This window comes from Budorcas taxicolor, chromosome 24 (genome assembly GCF_023091745.1).
Source record: "Budorcas taxicolor isolate Tak-1 chromosome 24, Takin1.1, whole genome shotgun sequence".
NCBI lineage: Eukaryota > Metazoa > Chordata > Mammalia > Artiodactyla > Bovidae > Budorcas > Budorcas taxicolor.
In genome coordinates, this window is record NC_068933.1 from 33,313,686 (window position 1) to 33,328,730 (window position 15,045).

The 15,045-nt window shown below is 46.7% G+C and overlaps 1 protein-coding gene across 1 annotated transcript; it reads left to right on the forward strand.

Annotated features, from left to right (window-relative positions):
- The first annotated feature begins 2,783 nt into the window (after positions 1-2,783).
- On the forward strand, positions 2,784-15,045 carry HTRA4 (HtrA serine peptidase 4). Its single transcript, XM_052661474.1, has 9 exons — positions 2,784-3,264; positions 3,895-3,994; positions 4,899-5,103; positions 6,298-6,492; positions 7,133-7,165; positions 8,479-8,593; positions 10,570-10,627; positions 11,175-11,270; positions 14,880-15,045. The coding sequence occupies exons 1-9, from the start codon at positions 2,784-2,786 to the stop codon at positions 15,043-15,045; spliced, it is 1,449 nt and encodes a 482-aa protein (XP_052517434.1).

Genomic DNA, 15,045 nt, shown 5'->3' on the forward strand with positions numbered 1-15,045 from the left:
AGTGTTGTACATGGTATACCTGGCAGATTTGATTTCTTTCTGTTCTTTGTGTCGCCTTTTGGATGATGCCTTGTGTCTGTACTTGCATGATGATACCTCATCATCTGATGAGGTTCTGTGTGCTTAACACCGAGGAGATGACAAAGATAGCCTTAAGAGATATTTATATTTTTAACAAAAATAGAAACTGTGCATAGAAACATTGATTTAGAGGCTCTGCATTGCTGGCTAGAGATTTCCCAGGTAGAAGAGCATAGATTGTATTTCCCATCCTGTATTTTAGGATGTACCTTTGTCCATTTGTCAAGAGATACTATTACCAGATCCCTAGAAGAATCTGTCTGTCCAGCTTATGTGGTGAACTGCTACCAGGGTTCCCTAAAGGGAGGGAATTTGACTCATTTCTGTCTATAACTTTGTATCAGCTAGATCAGTTAATTTTTGTCTTTAAATTAAAACTTAACAAATAGATCAGGAGACTAAGAGAAGCATTTTTACCTAAGTCAGTCCCTTCCCCTCCTGATGTTCACATCCAATGGCAGCAAAAAACATGTGGTCAGAAAATCCTTAGTGGCTTGAGGGAAATCTGTTTCTTTCAGGCAGGGTAGTTTCCTTCTCAGGTTGTGAACTTTTCTTGACTGAACTGCTTTAGAGATAAGCTTCACTTAAATTGTTTGGCCCACTGGTCCTGGTTTGAAAAAGGAAATCTACCCTGAATTTTACTCTTTTTCTCTTTCCTTTATTCTGCAGCCTCTTGTATACTTTTGTCTTAAAAATCCCTTGTTTGGGGATTATTTATTTATGAGTAATCAGGTGACAACATATTTCAAGTCACCTGATTTCAAGAAGCCATTCCCAGTTCTTCAAGTTCTTTGTCTCAGGTTTCATCTTCAAAGTTCCCGCAAGAAAATTCTTTGGCTAGGTCAAAGAAAGTGCACAGAGATACGGAACTATAAAAATAAATTAGGAACTTTTGAGATCTCTTATACATTCCCTGACTCATGGAAAGATGTCATCTCTTGGTGTGTCAGATGTGAAAATCTACCGATTTCTTCCTCTCTTTAAGCTCTCTGCTAGATTACTACTGCTGAATTAATTGGCCATTACAGTAAGCTGATCTGTTTCTTAGTAAGAGCTGTTTTGAGAATGTATTAAATTAAACATACTTATAAATCCAGATTGTATTACCATGATAGAGGGAAAACAAGGATTCTAGTTGGCAGATACTTGGGAATTCCAAGTTAGAATGTTGTTAATGTAGCTCCAACACCAGATAAATATAATTATCTTCAGTGAAGCCTAGAGGCATGCTCATTGCCAAATCTTCTTTCAGAATTCCTTTTGTGTCCATTGTTTCTTAGCCTCTGGTTAATTTCACATCATACCTTTTAACGTCACTACATGTGTGAGCCAAGGATGGTGCTTATACGACCAAAGCGTTTGGTTTGAAGTGTGAAAAGTGGAACCAAACGGGAAAAGTAGGGCAGGGATGCAGGATCGATTAGTAGTTAAGTGCATAGGCTCTGGAATAAGTCTTGTTTTTTTTAAAAAAGGAACCAAAAAAGATACTGCATTTTTTGTGTGTGTATGGGATAAAAGCATTTTCTGAGTTGCTGTTTTGCATAAGACTTTAGACTTGGTCTTCACCCACTGTGTCTAACAGTTTCAAGTTCTTGAAAGTTAAGGATTTGCTAGCTCAGAGCAAATGAGCTGATGGCTGGTGTCTGGTGAATGTAGTTTGGCCTTTTGCATTCTGTGAGATGACAGTCCTACTAAGATGTTGTGAAAACAGAAGAGGCACACATCGGTTTCTGAATAGCCTGCTGGGCTCCCAAAGAGTCCAATTTCATAGCTCACTTGAAGCAGAAGGCAGTTTTTTGGTTTTTCTTACCTCCCCTCCCCTACAATGTAATTGTGGTCTGATATGGACTAAAAGGATCCAATACATAAGTGGCAGATTCAGTAGCTGAACTGTGAGATTTGATATGTTTGTTTTCACTGTTAACCAGATAGACATAAAGAGGTAGTAACTAGCATTTTGGAAATTGAGTTTCCCAAATTAGCTTTGTTTATGAGCTTCCAACATGTCAGAAATAGTTTCTGCCAGCCATCACTTTCTTTTCCCTTACTCCCTTTTTCTGTGTTATTGCCTGCAGTAGTGAATTACAGTCACTCATGCCTGGTAGAGTTTGAGTAAAGCGAATATTTGGCCAAAAACCATACTGTTTGACCCCTTACCCGCTGTTCCAGAAGGTGTGGTATGATCCTGTGTTTTGAACCAGTCTGTGTCAGCTGAAATGCACTGACTTGCAGGCTGAGCTGAGTGCATGGAAACTCTTATGCTTCTCATTTTATGTGATCTCTTAATTGGTATGTAGCAAAAATAATTTTCTAAAACTGTTTTGTTGCTTGTTTTGTAATAAAACCACGTGAAATACTGAAATATGGTACATGTTTTCCTAACACTGACCGTCTGTCCGTGGGTGGGTAATGTGTCTTGTCAGTCTGCCCCCCGTTCTGGGTGTTAACTGGTTTCATGAGGTGGGTCCCTGGCGGGGTGCAGGGGTGCGGGGAGGTGGGGGGCGGTGTCGGGGAAGGGCCGAGGACATGTCTCCATCTCCTGGGACTGGTCGGGATGGGTTGAAGCGGGGGTTACTGGGGAGTGTGTGGAGAGGGCTGCCAGGCTCTGCCCCTTAAAGTCTGGGGCTGGCGAAGGCAACACCCCAGTCCGGAGACTGCTGCTCGTCTGAGTGGGTCCAGAGGGAAGGTGGGAGGCGAGCAGGATGACCAGACCCCTGCGGCAGCCTGCCGGGCTCGGACCGTTCGTTCTGCTGTGGCTGCTGCTGCCCGCGCCAAGTGGGCGCGGGGTCCAGGCCGGGCGGGCCTGGCCCGTGCCGCCCTGCCCAGCGGTCTGCGAACCCACGCGCTGCCCCCCGCGGCCCCGGTGCTCGGCGGGGACCGCGCCGGTGCTCGACCGCTGCGGGTGCTGCCGGGTCTGCGCCGCGGCCGAGGGCGAGGCCTGCGGCGGGCCGCTGGGCCGGCCGTGCGCCCCGGGACTGCAGTGCCGCGCGCCGCGCGCTCCCCAGCTCCTCGGCGGCCGCCCGTTGGGCACCTGCGGCTGCCCGGCGGCGGGGGCGACAGTGTGCGGCAGCGACGGGCGGACCTACCCTAGCCTGTGCGCGCTCCGAGCCGAGAACCGCGCCGCGCGCCTCCGTGGCGCGCTCCCCGCAGTGCCAGTGCAGAAGGGGGGCTGTGGGGACCCAGGTGAGCTGCGGGCGCGCGCTCTCGGCGCCCCCTTCTTGCTTCTTTAAGCAGCGAGTTCCCATCGTGGGGTTTGCCGCCGGCTCCTCCCGGCTGCCTTGCCAAAGGGAGTCAGTGCTTCCCTCCTGAAGTGTGGCGGCTCAGGGGTAAAGAATCCTCCTGCCAATGCAGGAGACGCAAGAGATGAGGGTTTGATCCCTGGGTGGGAAAGATCCCCTGGAGGAGGGCATGGCAACCCACTCCAGTGTTCTTGTCTGCAGAATCCCATGGACAGAGGAGGCCTGGTGGGCTACCGTCCATGGGGTCGCAGAGTCCGACACGACTGAGCACGCACGCTCCTGGTTTGGTGTCTGGTTCCCAGCTCCCACGTGGCTGCTCCCCAATTTCCTCCCCATAGCTGTTGACCACCGTTTTCCCTTTTAAGTAATTTCCCAGTCAGGATGACAGGTCTGGTCTCCTCAAGGTGTACCCTCGTGGGGACCCCAGTGAATACACAGAGGGACACGGTAGAGAGGAAAGGGAGGGAAAGACGGGAGAGAGGACGAGAGATCTGAGAGGTGATACTCCTGTGAGCAGGCAGCCAGGGTTCTACTCCTCCAACCCCTGCCCCAAGAATAAAGCATCTCTTCGCAGGGACCGGAAGTGCAGGCTGGCCCAGGAGCAAGTTCAACTTCATCGCCTCGGTGGTGGAGAAGGTGGCCCCTTCCGTGGTTCATTTACAGCTGTTCCGCAGGTAAAAGGGGTCTGAGGAGGAAGCTAGACCCCTGGGCTAAGTTTCTGAGAGCCTCTCTGCTCCATCCGCTCCCTCCGCCCCACTCCCACCGCATCGGCCCTTCCAACTTCAGTTAGTTTTCCCAGCATCACTTAGTCTTAAAAACCGCCCTGAGAAAAATCAAGGAGCTCAAAGACTTTGTATGGTCTGTTGGTCATTTCGCCAAAAAGCCCTAGTCATAAGGATTCCGACTTGCAAACCTGAGCTATTCCTCTGCCTCAGACAAATTCGAGGTCAAATGCAAGAGCCAGGAGGCATCTCGATGGTGATCTTGTCTGGGCATCTTCTGCATGAAAAGAATCCCAGACCCAGAGGGCAAGAGAAACTTGTCATATGTCAGTTCGTAGGCCAGTTCGTAGTGGAAACTAGGCGGGGACCAGACTTCTCTGACTCCCTCCCTGCTTGGGTGCTGGATAAAGTGGCACTAGGTCCACTTCTGACCCCAGGATTAGGTTTAGTCACTGAGTCATGTCTGACTCTTTTGCGACCCCATGGACAGTAACCCTCCAGGCTCCTCTGTCTGTGGGATTTCTCAGGCGAGAATACTGGAGTGGGTTGTCATTTCCTTCTCCACAATTAGGTTAGTCCTCTTTGAAGCAGAGGACAGCTACTTTGAGCAGCAAGACGGGGGCATTCCTGGTAAAGGAGAATGAATCAGCTCTCAGTCCTGTTCCTAAGGGATGGCCAGGGCACTGAACACACAGTCCAGTTAATGTGGAGAGAATGGAAACAGAGAGAATTAAAATGTCTGAGGAAGCTAGGATGAGAGAATGTTTGACAAACGCCAGGTTTCTTGTGCTTCCAGACTACAGCGGATGCCCTGATTTGCCTGCCCTTGGCTTATGCTGTTGTCTTGCTGAGACAGGTCACCTCTCGGCAGTGAGGATGTTCCTGCGTCCAGTGCCTCTGGGTTCATAGTGTCTGAGGATGGGCTCATTGTTACCAACGCCCATGTCCTCACTAACCAGCAGCGGATCCAGGTGGAGCTGCAGAGTGGGGTCCAGTATGAAGCCACCGTCAAGGACATTGACCATAAACTGGATCTTGCTCTGATTAAGATTGAGCCAAATGTGAGTCTGCGTATTTGGGGACTTTCATCAACGTGCTGGTCTTTTCTTCCCCACCCGATCACACATCTTTTCTTCTTGCTATGTTTCCTTCGTCTCCCACCCCTGTTCTCTTTCTTTCTGTTTGTCACTCCATCTTTTTTAAATTTTCTTCCGTGCCTGTCTGTCCGTCCCTAGCAATTTCTATTAACTACACAGCTGTCTTTTTTTCTCCTTCAGTTCCTTCTCCAACAGAGACTGCTTCTGGGAAACTTATTTCTCTGCTGTCTTAGAACACCAGACATAACTGTAATGGCTTCCAAGCTGCTAAGATGTGCTTTGAGTTCCTTGCTATGCAAAGTGGTCCACACCCCGGCAGCACTGACATCATCTGAGAAAGTGTTTAGAAAACTCAGATCGACTGAATCAGAATCTGCCTTTTCTTGTTTTATTTTATTCTCCTCTATAATGCGATGGTACTAGGCTCTCTTTTATTTTTTTTCTCTTTATTTTTTCACTGGAGGATGATTGCTTTACAATGTTGTGTTAGTTTCCGCTGTGCAGCAAAGTCAATCAGCTACTTGTGTACGTACATCCCCTCCATCAGGAGCCTCCCTGCCTCTCCCCCCACCGTCTCACCCCTCTAGGTCATCACAGAGCACGAGCTATGCTGCAGCTTCCCACTAGCTCTGTTTCATACGTGGCGGCGTGTATGTGTCAGAGCTACTTTCCTGATTTGTTCCACCCTCTCCTTCCCGCCCTATGTCCACGTGTCCACTCGCTACGTCTGTGAGAACCCACCTCTTAGCATGATTCCCAAGAGGTTCATGTGCACAGTTAGAGAAAGACTGCTTTGGGTGACCTCCTTTCTGTTCATGGCTTATTAACTTTGCAAACTCGTGAGCTGGAGTGGGGCTGAGTAAACTGCTAACGTTGGTTTCTGTTTCATCAATTAACTTCACTTTGTTTACTTATCATCATTTCTACAAGCAGTGATTTTAGATTTTAGGGATGGTCTGATCATCTTAACAAGTGAGAGTCTGGTGTAGTCGGAGTATAAGGAAGAAGCCTCAGGCAGTTGTAGAACCGAGGTGTGTGGTCGATTCTTAGATTCCGGGTGCTAAAATGGTAGTGGCCGTGTCATATATGTGTTATACACAAATGCTGATTGAGTCCATTCTTGATTTATCCACCTCATCCCTCCTCACCCACATACAGACTGACCTCCCTGTATTGCTGCTGGGAAAGTCATCTGACCTGCGAGCTGGCGAGTTTGTGGTGGCCTTGGGGAGCCCGTTTTCACTGCAGAACACGGTGACGGCAGGAATTGTCAGCACCACCCAGCGAGGGGGCAAAGAGCTTGGGCTGAAGGATTCAGACATGGATTACATCCAGACAGACGCCATAATTAATGTGAGTCACGGGGGTGGCTGTCCTCAGCCTGTAAGATGCAGTGGCCAGTAAGATCTCACTGGCAATGCAGTGAGAAGAACGCTTCAGGGTACCTTTGTTTCCCTTCGGCCTTTCAGGGATGTCCAGAGATCAGGTCTACCCTTGTGGGAGGGATGGAGTGCCATGCTGATAGAGGTCAGCCTGTGTGATGTGATGACTGGCATCCACGATACTGGATGGTCTCTTAGGGTCTGTCACAGAGGTCACCGCTGCCATAGGAAGTGGTGGTCCTTCCTCGGGCTGTTGTTCTTTTCTTTAAATTTTAAAAATATTGTTTATTTATTTATCTGTCTGAGTTTTAGTTGTGGCACTTGGGATCTAGTTGGGGCATGTGGAATCTAGTTCCCTGACCAGGGATGGAACTCGGGCCTCCTGCCTTGGTAGCGCAGAGTCTTAGCCTCTGGACCACCAGGGAAGTCCCCTCTTCCTATTGTTCTTTACCTGCACTGGTTTCGGAATTGATGATGATGTGGCCTGCCTTTGCCTTCCCTGGGGGAACAGGGGCTCACTAGAGCAGGCTGCTTTTGATAAACCTCTTTAGGGATTGTGTAGACATGACCAGGGAAAAAGTACTGATGGCTTTTTCCAATTCTGTCTTCAGCACGGGAATTCTGGGGGGCCTCTAGTGAACTTGGTAAGTAGCCACTTTTTTTGTTGCCTCACACCTCTTCCTAGCTTTCAGAGACTTGACATTTCATGGTGCAGATGGCCATGTTGCTCCCGTGTAGCGATGTGTGGTCTGGTGCTTTTCTATTATTGCACTGTAAGTAAAGAGTTAGGAAAATTTCAGATCTACGATGGGTTTGCCATCCTGGTGTGTGAGCTCATCCAGTTGAGGGTGCCAGAGTTTCCTTCACACCTACTTACATCTCTTCCACGTGTTCTCTGCTTTCGTTGGGTACTTAACAAAAGTCCTGGGTACTAAACCCAGTTATGTCAAATGACCACTGTACTGTGAAATGTATATCCTTGACGACCTCCTGCTTCTGCATGTGAAGAGCTAACTCTCACCCCACAATGCTAATTTAGTATTGACCTGCATAGAGATGATAAAGGCATCAACAGCAGTCCATTGCTCTGTCATGTATTTAATTCTTAAGTTTTAATCAACATCCCTGGTGGCAACGCCAGGGTTTCTAGTTGCTCAAATACATTTGACGACCTGAGACGGCAGTGCTGTCTGAAACACAGCCTGTGACCGTGGCCTCTGAGTCCCTTTGAGTGGGTCATTTTTGGTTCCTCTTTACATGCTACACTTGCTTGTAGGAGGATGAGTTGGGGGTGTGAAATCACTGAACACTTTTTACTTATAACGTTGTACGTGGTTTGGGGCCTGCTTTTTCTCCAGTAGACAATGAATTTACTAGAGTGAAGATGAGATGCAGAATTTCAAAGTCACACTCCAGACCTATTGAATTATAATCTGTATTTCAGTGTGATGGGAAGTCTCTCTTTTTTTTCCTCCTGCCCATTACCTAACAAAAGCTAAGGGATGATGAAATTAAGAAAAAGTATTTCCCACTTCATAAATTATGTTTAGGGGACATAAATTGACCTTATGTTCCTAAGGTCAATTTGGCGAATCTTCTGAATAGTTTCATTGAAGTGTGACTGAAAGTCAACAGCTTTTTGCCTTTTCCATGTTTATTTTTAGTCTCATTTAAGGAACGGAAAGGCATATATTCCTTATCCTCATATCTGTGTTGAAATATAAACTGTGGTTCACTCTGAAAAATCAACCTAATTTGAGCAAGAAAAAAAAAAGTGAGCTCAGGATTAAAACCCCAAACTCCTCAGCAGGAATCTTATGGAGTAGGTCTCCTCTGTAACCCACACAGTGCTGGTCCCCTAAGATGCCACGTGCTGCTCCACCCTAAGCTTCTCTCCTTCCTTTGCCTGTTCAGTCTGCACAGCTGGGCAGCTGAGTGATGTCCCCTCCTTTGGCAGGATGGTGATGTGATTGGCATAAACACACTGAAGGTAACTGCAGGAATCTCCTTTGCAATTCCCTCGGATCGCATTCGGCAGTTCTTGGCCGAATTTCATGAGCGCCGGCTGAAAGGTAAGGGGAGTTGGTTTGGACTTTTCTTTCCCTCCAGGCTTCCTGGTGACTCAGATAGTAAAGAATATGCCTGCAATGCAAGAAACCCAGCTTTGATCCCTGGGTCAGGGAAGATTCCCCTGGAGGACGAAATAGCAACACACTCCAGTATTCTTACCTGGAGAATTCCATGGACAGAGGAGTCTGGCGGGCTACAGTCCATAGGGTCACCAAGAATTGGATGTGACTGAGCAACTAAGGCTCTTGAGAAACCTGTATGCAGGTCAGGAAGCAACAGTTAGAACTGGACATGGAACAACAGACTGGTTCCAAATAGGAAAAGGAGTACATCAAGGCTGTATATTGTCACCCTGCTTATTTAACTTCTATGCAGAGTACATCATGAGAAATGCTGGGCTGGAAGAAGCGCAAGCTGGACTCAAGATTGCCGGGAGAAATATCAATAAACCTCAGATATGCAAATGACACCCTTATGGCAGAAAGTGAAGAGGAACTAAAAAGCCTCTTGATGAAAGTGAAAGAGGAGAGTGAAAAAGTTGGCTTCAGTTCCGTTCAGTCGCTTAGTCGTGTCCGACTGTTTGCGACCCCATGAATTACAGCACGCCAGGCCTCCCTGTCCATCACCAACTTCCGGAGTTCACTCAAACTCATGTCCATCAAGTCAGTGATGCCATCCAGCCATCTCATCCTCTGTCGTCCCATTCTCCTCCTGCCCCCAATCCCTCTCAGCATCAGTCTTTTCCACCGAGTCAACTCTTCGCATGAGGAGGCCAAAGTACTGGAGTTTTCCGCTTTAGCTTCATTCCTTCCAAAGAACGCCCAGGACTGATCTCCTTTAGGATGGACTGGTTGGATCTCCTTGCAGTCCAAAGTGCAACATTCAGAAAACTAAGATCATGGCATCTGGTCCCATCACTTCATGGCAAATAGATGGGGAAAGAGTGGAAACAGTGTCAGACTTTATTTTTTGGGGCTCCAAAATCACTGCAGATGGTGATTGGAGCCAGGAAATTAAAAGACGCTTACTCCTTGGAAGGAAAGTTATGACCAACCTAGATAGCATATTTAAAAGCAGAGACGTTACCTTGCCAACAAAGTTCTGTCTAGTCAAGGCTATGGTTTTTCCAGTGGTCATGTATGGATGTGAGAGTTGGACTGTGGAGAAGGCTGAGTGCTAAAGAATTGATGCTTTTGAACTGTGGTGTTGGAGAGACTCTTGAGAGTCCCTTGGACTGCAAGGAGATCCAACCAGTCCATCCTAAAGGAGCTCAGTCCTGGGTGTTCATTGGAAGGACTGATGCTGAAGCTGAAACTCCAGTACTTTCGCCAACTCATGCAAAGAGTTGACTCATTGGAAAAGACCCTGATGCTGGGAGGGATTGGGGGCAGGAGGAGAAGGGGACAACAGAGGATGAGATGGTTGGATGGCATCACTGACTCGATGGACATGAGTTTGAGTGAACTCCGGGAGTTGGTGATGGACAGGGAGGCCTGGCGTGCTGTGATTCATGAGGTTGCAGAGTCGGACACGACTGAATGACTGAACTGAGCAACTAACACTTTCACTTTTCACCTTTTTCTTCCCCTCCAGTAGTTTTCAGGAGCCCTCAAAGACCTTACCTGTGGTGGAGACACTCCTTCAAGTTCTGCAGAAAACAGAGTTGTGTTTCATGTTAGACGCGACTCAGATCACAGTGGGGCCAGGCAGCAATACCGGGCGCCAGGCACAAGGCCTGGCACGAGGTGTGCCCAGAAATACTCGGATTGAATTGATGTGGAAAGGAAAGCCTGGGGCTGGAGGTGGGGCGGTGAGCCTGCGCTAATGACGAAGGTTCTCTGAAGCACGTTTGTCTTGGCCTACAGCCTGAGAGGGCACTTATAATTGGAAGGAATATTCTGTGACTCCGGGTCTTTTAAGCTCTGCCAAAAGGAGAGAGGTCTTGTTGTCAGTAACACATTATAATTTTCCTTTCCAGGAAAGGCTCTCTCACAGAAGAAATATCTGGGTCTGCGCATGCTACCCCTCACAATGAAGTAAGCACGGGCTTTGACTATGTCTGGGTTGTATTTTAGAAGAAAAAGTTACAGATAGAGAGTCTGAACGGAGAAGGTAGAGGATGTGGTCAGCAGCGGATGAATCACCTACCACTTGTTACAGAGTCAGTGACCGCGTCTGCCGGCACCAACGCGCTGTATTTTCCATGGGACTCTTTCGCTTGTGGCTGTATTTTTTTAATTTACTTATTTTTTCTTTTGGCTGCACCACGTGGCACATGGGATCTTCATTCCCCGACCAGGGATTGCACCTGCTCCCCTTGCAGTGGAAATTCAGAGTCTTAACCACTGGACTGTCAGGGAAGTCACACTACGGCCATACTTTATAACGTCCAGTGGTTCTAGGCTTTGGCACCGAGAATCGGGGAAGAATGACTGTGGCCCTGTGACCAGCTAGATGGCGTCCTTGTCCCCTTGGTGCGAGCCTTGGGCCGAGCAAAGAGTCCCCACTGAGAGCTAGGGGCGGGCCAGGGCTAGTTCACTGTGCTTCCTAACCTCCTGGGGAATCTCTTGTCACTCTTCCTAGCCTGCTTCAAGAAATGAAAAGGCAAGATCCAGAATTCCCTGATGTGGCTTCTGGGGTTTTTGTACATGAGGTGATTCAAGGAACAGCTGCTGAGAGGTAAGAGCAGTGCAGGCCCTGGCCCAGGCTCCTCCGTTCTCACTAGACGTGTCCCGTGGTAAATGTGTGTGGGATCCAGGGTCCTGTCCCGTACTGTGGGCTCCACCCCTAGAGGCCACTGAACAGCTGAGGGGTGTGACTGACCGACTGTATTTTACGTTTTGTGCATGCTTGCGTGCTAAGTTGCTTCAGTCCTCTCAGGCTCTTTATGACCCTATGGACGGCAGTCCACCAGGCCCCTCTGTCCATGGGATTCTCCAGGCAAGAATACTGGAGTAGGTTGCCATTTCCTTCTCCAGGAGATCTTCCCAAGCCAGGGATCACACCTGCTTCTCTTAAGGTCTCCTGCATTGGAGGGTAGGTTCTTTACCTCTAGCCACCTGGGAAACCCCATTTTGCATTTTACTTAATTTTAATTGATAATTAAATTAAAACAAAACAGAACAGAAGCAATGTAAAATGTTTTCCCATGAAGCATATCTTTTTTTGTTGTTGTTGTTCTGGGAAGATTGCATTTTATTTTAATAACTGCACTGTGGAAGAAATTATCTTCAGGTATATGCTGTTTCTAGAAGATTTCAAAGAGTGTAAAATATGTATAATAATTATTAAAATATGACATGTTAAAATGATATTTTAGATATACAGTTAAGACATCAAAGTACATTTTTATATTATATGTTAGTTTCATCTGTTTAAAAATTAGAGAAAAACTTTTTTTTTTTAATGTGGCTACCAGTTCACATAAATTTAAATTAATTTTGCTAGAATTTCCAAATCTACTCTTTTGCTTAATACCTTACTTAGTAAGAATTAGAAGAATCTGGAGGGTTAGGAGTTTAGGAACATATTTTAGGTACTTTAAAATCCTGGATGACACTAAAGAATTCTCTGACACTATCAGAGGCCAGCCCAGCACTAAACAAGTACATAAAGTGAACAAATCAAAGGCTAGAGACATTTTGAGAGATTTCCAGTAACTACAGAGAGAAAAGATGACTCGGCCGACAGTTATTCTCCTGATCTCTCTCTTATGCTTCTTGCATACCCTTCCCTCACCGTTTTCGTTTTTCTAAGAGCTCAACAGTCTGCTTAGATTATGTTAACTCTTTTCATAGGGCAAGAATCTATAGGGTACTAACTGTTCAGAACAGCTAAGCATTAGGCTTCCAGTTACTATATTTGACTTGCCATTGGCATTTCTAGACTTTCTGGGTCCCTGCCCCCACTTATTTTTAACTTCTGGTTCAAGGCCGAAGCTATTTCTTTCAGCTCTTCAGTCCTTGCTCCTCAAAATTTGGTCTGTAGACCAGCAACAATGGCATCAGCTAGAGCTTTTCAGAGTGACAGGAGTGCCACTGGAAAAGAATTTGGAAAATAATAGATACATGCATAGGCGTAACTGAATCACTTTGCTGTACACCAAAACTAACACAACATACTCCAATATAAAATAAAAGTTTAGAAAGAATCAGAATCTGCTTTTTAAATAAGATCTTCAGGGGGTTCAGGTGCACATTACACGGTGGGAATTGCTGCTGGCTTGAAGTCTCTGATAAACTGGAAATCTTCCTGGTGTCACCCACTTATAATAGTGATCACAGTTCTGGTAATAACAGCTGGCATTTATCAACCACTTACTGTGTCAGGAATCATTTAAAGGGTCTACCCTGGTGGCTCAGAGGTTAAAGCGTCTGCCTGCAATGTGGGAGACGTGGGTTCGATTCCTGGGTTGGGAAGATCCCCTGGAGAAGGAAATGGCAACCCACTCCAGTATTCTTGCCTGGAGAACCCCATGGACGGAGGAACCTGGTGGGCTACAGTCCACGGGGTCGCAAAGAGTCGGACACGACTGAGCGACTTCACTTCATGTACTTGTTTCAAGCCCCCAGTAATTTGGGGATATAGGTGTTATTTTACAGAGGCAGCAAATGGGGTGCAGAGGTTAATTACCTTGGAAGTTACGTGATGTGTCAGTCAGAAGGCAGGGATGTGGGACCTAGCTTGGCCCCTGTATTATCCTACTCTTGCGGCTGCTGTTATTGTTTCTGAGAGGCAGAGTGACTGGCAAGAAGATGGGTTTTCAAGTCTGAAACATCCAGGATGAAATCCTGCTTTCGCTTCTTACAAGCTGACAGTCATGGGGGAAAGTCTCTTATTTGTCTGAGCCCCACTTCCCCATACTTGACGCATAGTTTGCATCCAGTAATACTTTACAGATTTCTTTTCTTTTTCTACTTACAGAACTATTGTGAATTAACTTCTTTCTTTGTGCACCACACCAGGCACCAACCCCTCCTCCTACGCACCCCCCTGCCCCGCCCCGCCCGGCAACTGTCCTTGTTCTCAAGGTTTTCTCTGCTTTTAGCTCTACCCTTGAACTTCTCTTCATAGGCACGTCCTTTACATTTGGTTTCTCTTTTCTTCTTTTTTTAATAAACTCCACATACCCTGATAATCCTCCCACATTATCATTTCTTCCCTGGGCTTCTCAGCTTCCTATTCCTCACTCTTTTTTTTTTTTTTGGCTGTACCTGGCGGCTTGTGAGATCTCAGTTCCCTGACCAGGGGTCTAATAACCTGCCCCCCTGGCAGTGAAAGCACAGAGTCCTAACCACTGGACTGCCAGGAAATCCCACCAACGCCATCACCCCCCATTTCCCTCACATGGTATCTCCTGTGGTCATTTGACTTCCAGCCTGTTTTTGACTTTAAGATAGATCGTCCACATGGCTATATATTTACTGTACTGTTTTGTATCTGGAACTAGTTTTGTTTCTAGAACATATATTCTATGTGAAACGAATATGTTGGAGGCTGAATATAATCACAACTTTGAGGAAAAGAAGCCTTAAATATTTAGAGCTTGGAGCTTCGTGACTGGTTTTTGACTTTCTGGAAACTGCTTCTGTAGTACAGCTCAGCATACCCTCCAGGTCCATAAATTATAAGTGAAGGTGGGGTAGGTAAGTGGGCTGTCAACACCCCACTGATCAGAGTGTAATTGTCTGGAAAAATATGTATTGCTTGGGCTTTTCACGTTTATTGGTAAGGTTGAGGGTATGTTTCAGGTTAAGTGAGGTCAGGGATTAACAGACAAGAAAAGCTCAACTTACTATTCCAAACCAAATCTAACATATGGGAGGTGCAAATTTCATACATATGATTCTGGTGGAATATGAATTCTAGAAAGGTGAATAGGGTTGTTGTCCTCCGGTGATTCTGCAGCATATATTAGAAGAGCCCCCATATTTGGAAGTGAAAAGTGAAAGTGAAGCCGCTCAGTTGTGTCTGACTCTTGCAACGCTATGGACTGGCTCTTCCAAAAATGGATTTTCCAGGCAAGAATTACTGGAGTGGGTTGCCATTTCCTTGGGATTTTCCCAACCCAGGGATCGAACCTAGGTCTCCTGCATTGCAGGCAGACTCCTTACCATCTGAACCACCAGGGAAGTGGCATATTTGGAAGAATGGAGGCTATTTCTGGTTCCCTGGTTTGCATGCTTAATGTAAGCACAATAGTAGTGCCTTGAGAGACAGACATTAAATTCTAGATGGGGATTAAGTCAAACTCTTACAGTTTCATGGTCCTTTTTTCTCCCCTCCCAGCTCTGGGTTGAAAGACCACGATGTAATTGTCAGCATAAACGGACTGCCTGTCACCACGACAACCGATGTGATTGAAGCTGTTAAGGCCAATGATTCACTTTCCCTCCTGGTTCGTCGGAAAAGTCAAACTTTGATCCTGACAGTCACACCTGAGATAATCAATTAA

What these genes read in the sequence shown, in the direction of transcription:
- HTRA4 (XM_052661474.1), top strand. Translation starts at nt 2,784, where the DNA reads ATGACCAGACCCCTGCGGCAGCCTGCCGGGCTCGGACCGTTCGTTCTG. An exon ending in CATTTACAGCTGTTCCGCAG is followed by an intron (nt 3,995 to 4,898) that starts GTAAAAGGGGTC and finishes TTGCTGAGACAG; the next exon opens with GTCACCTCTCGGCAGTGAGG. An exon ending in ATGCTACCCCTCACAATGAA is followed by an intron (nt 10,628 to 11,174) that starts GTAAGCACGGGC and finishes CACTCTTCCTAG; the next exon opens with CCTGCTTCAAGAAATGAAAA.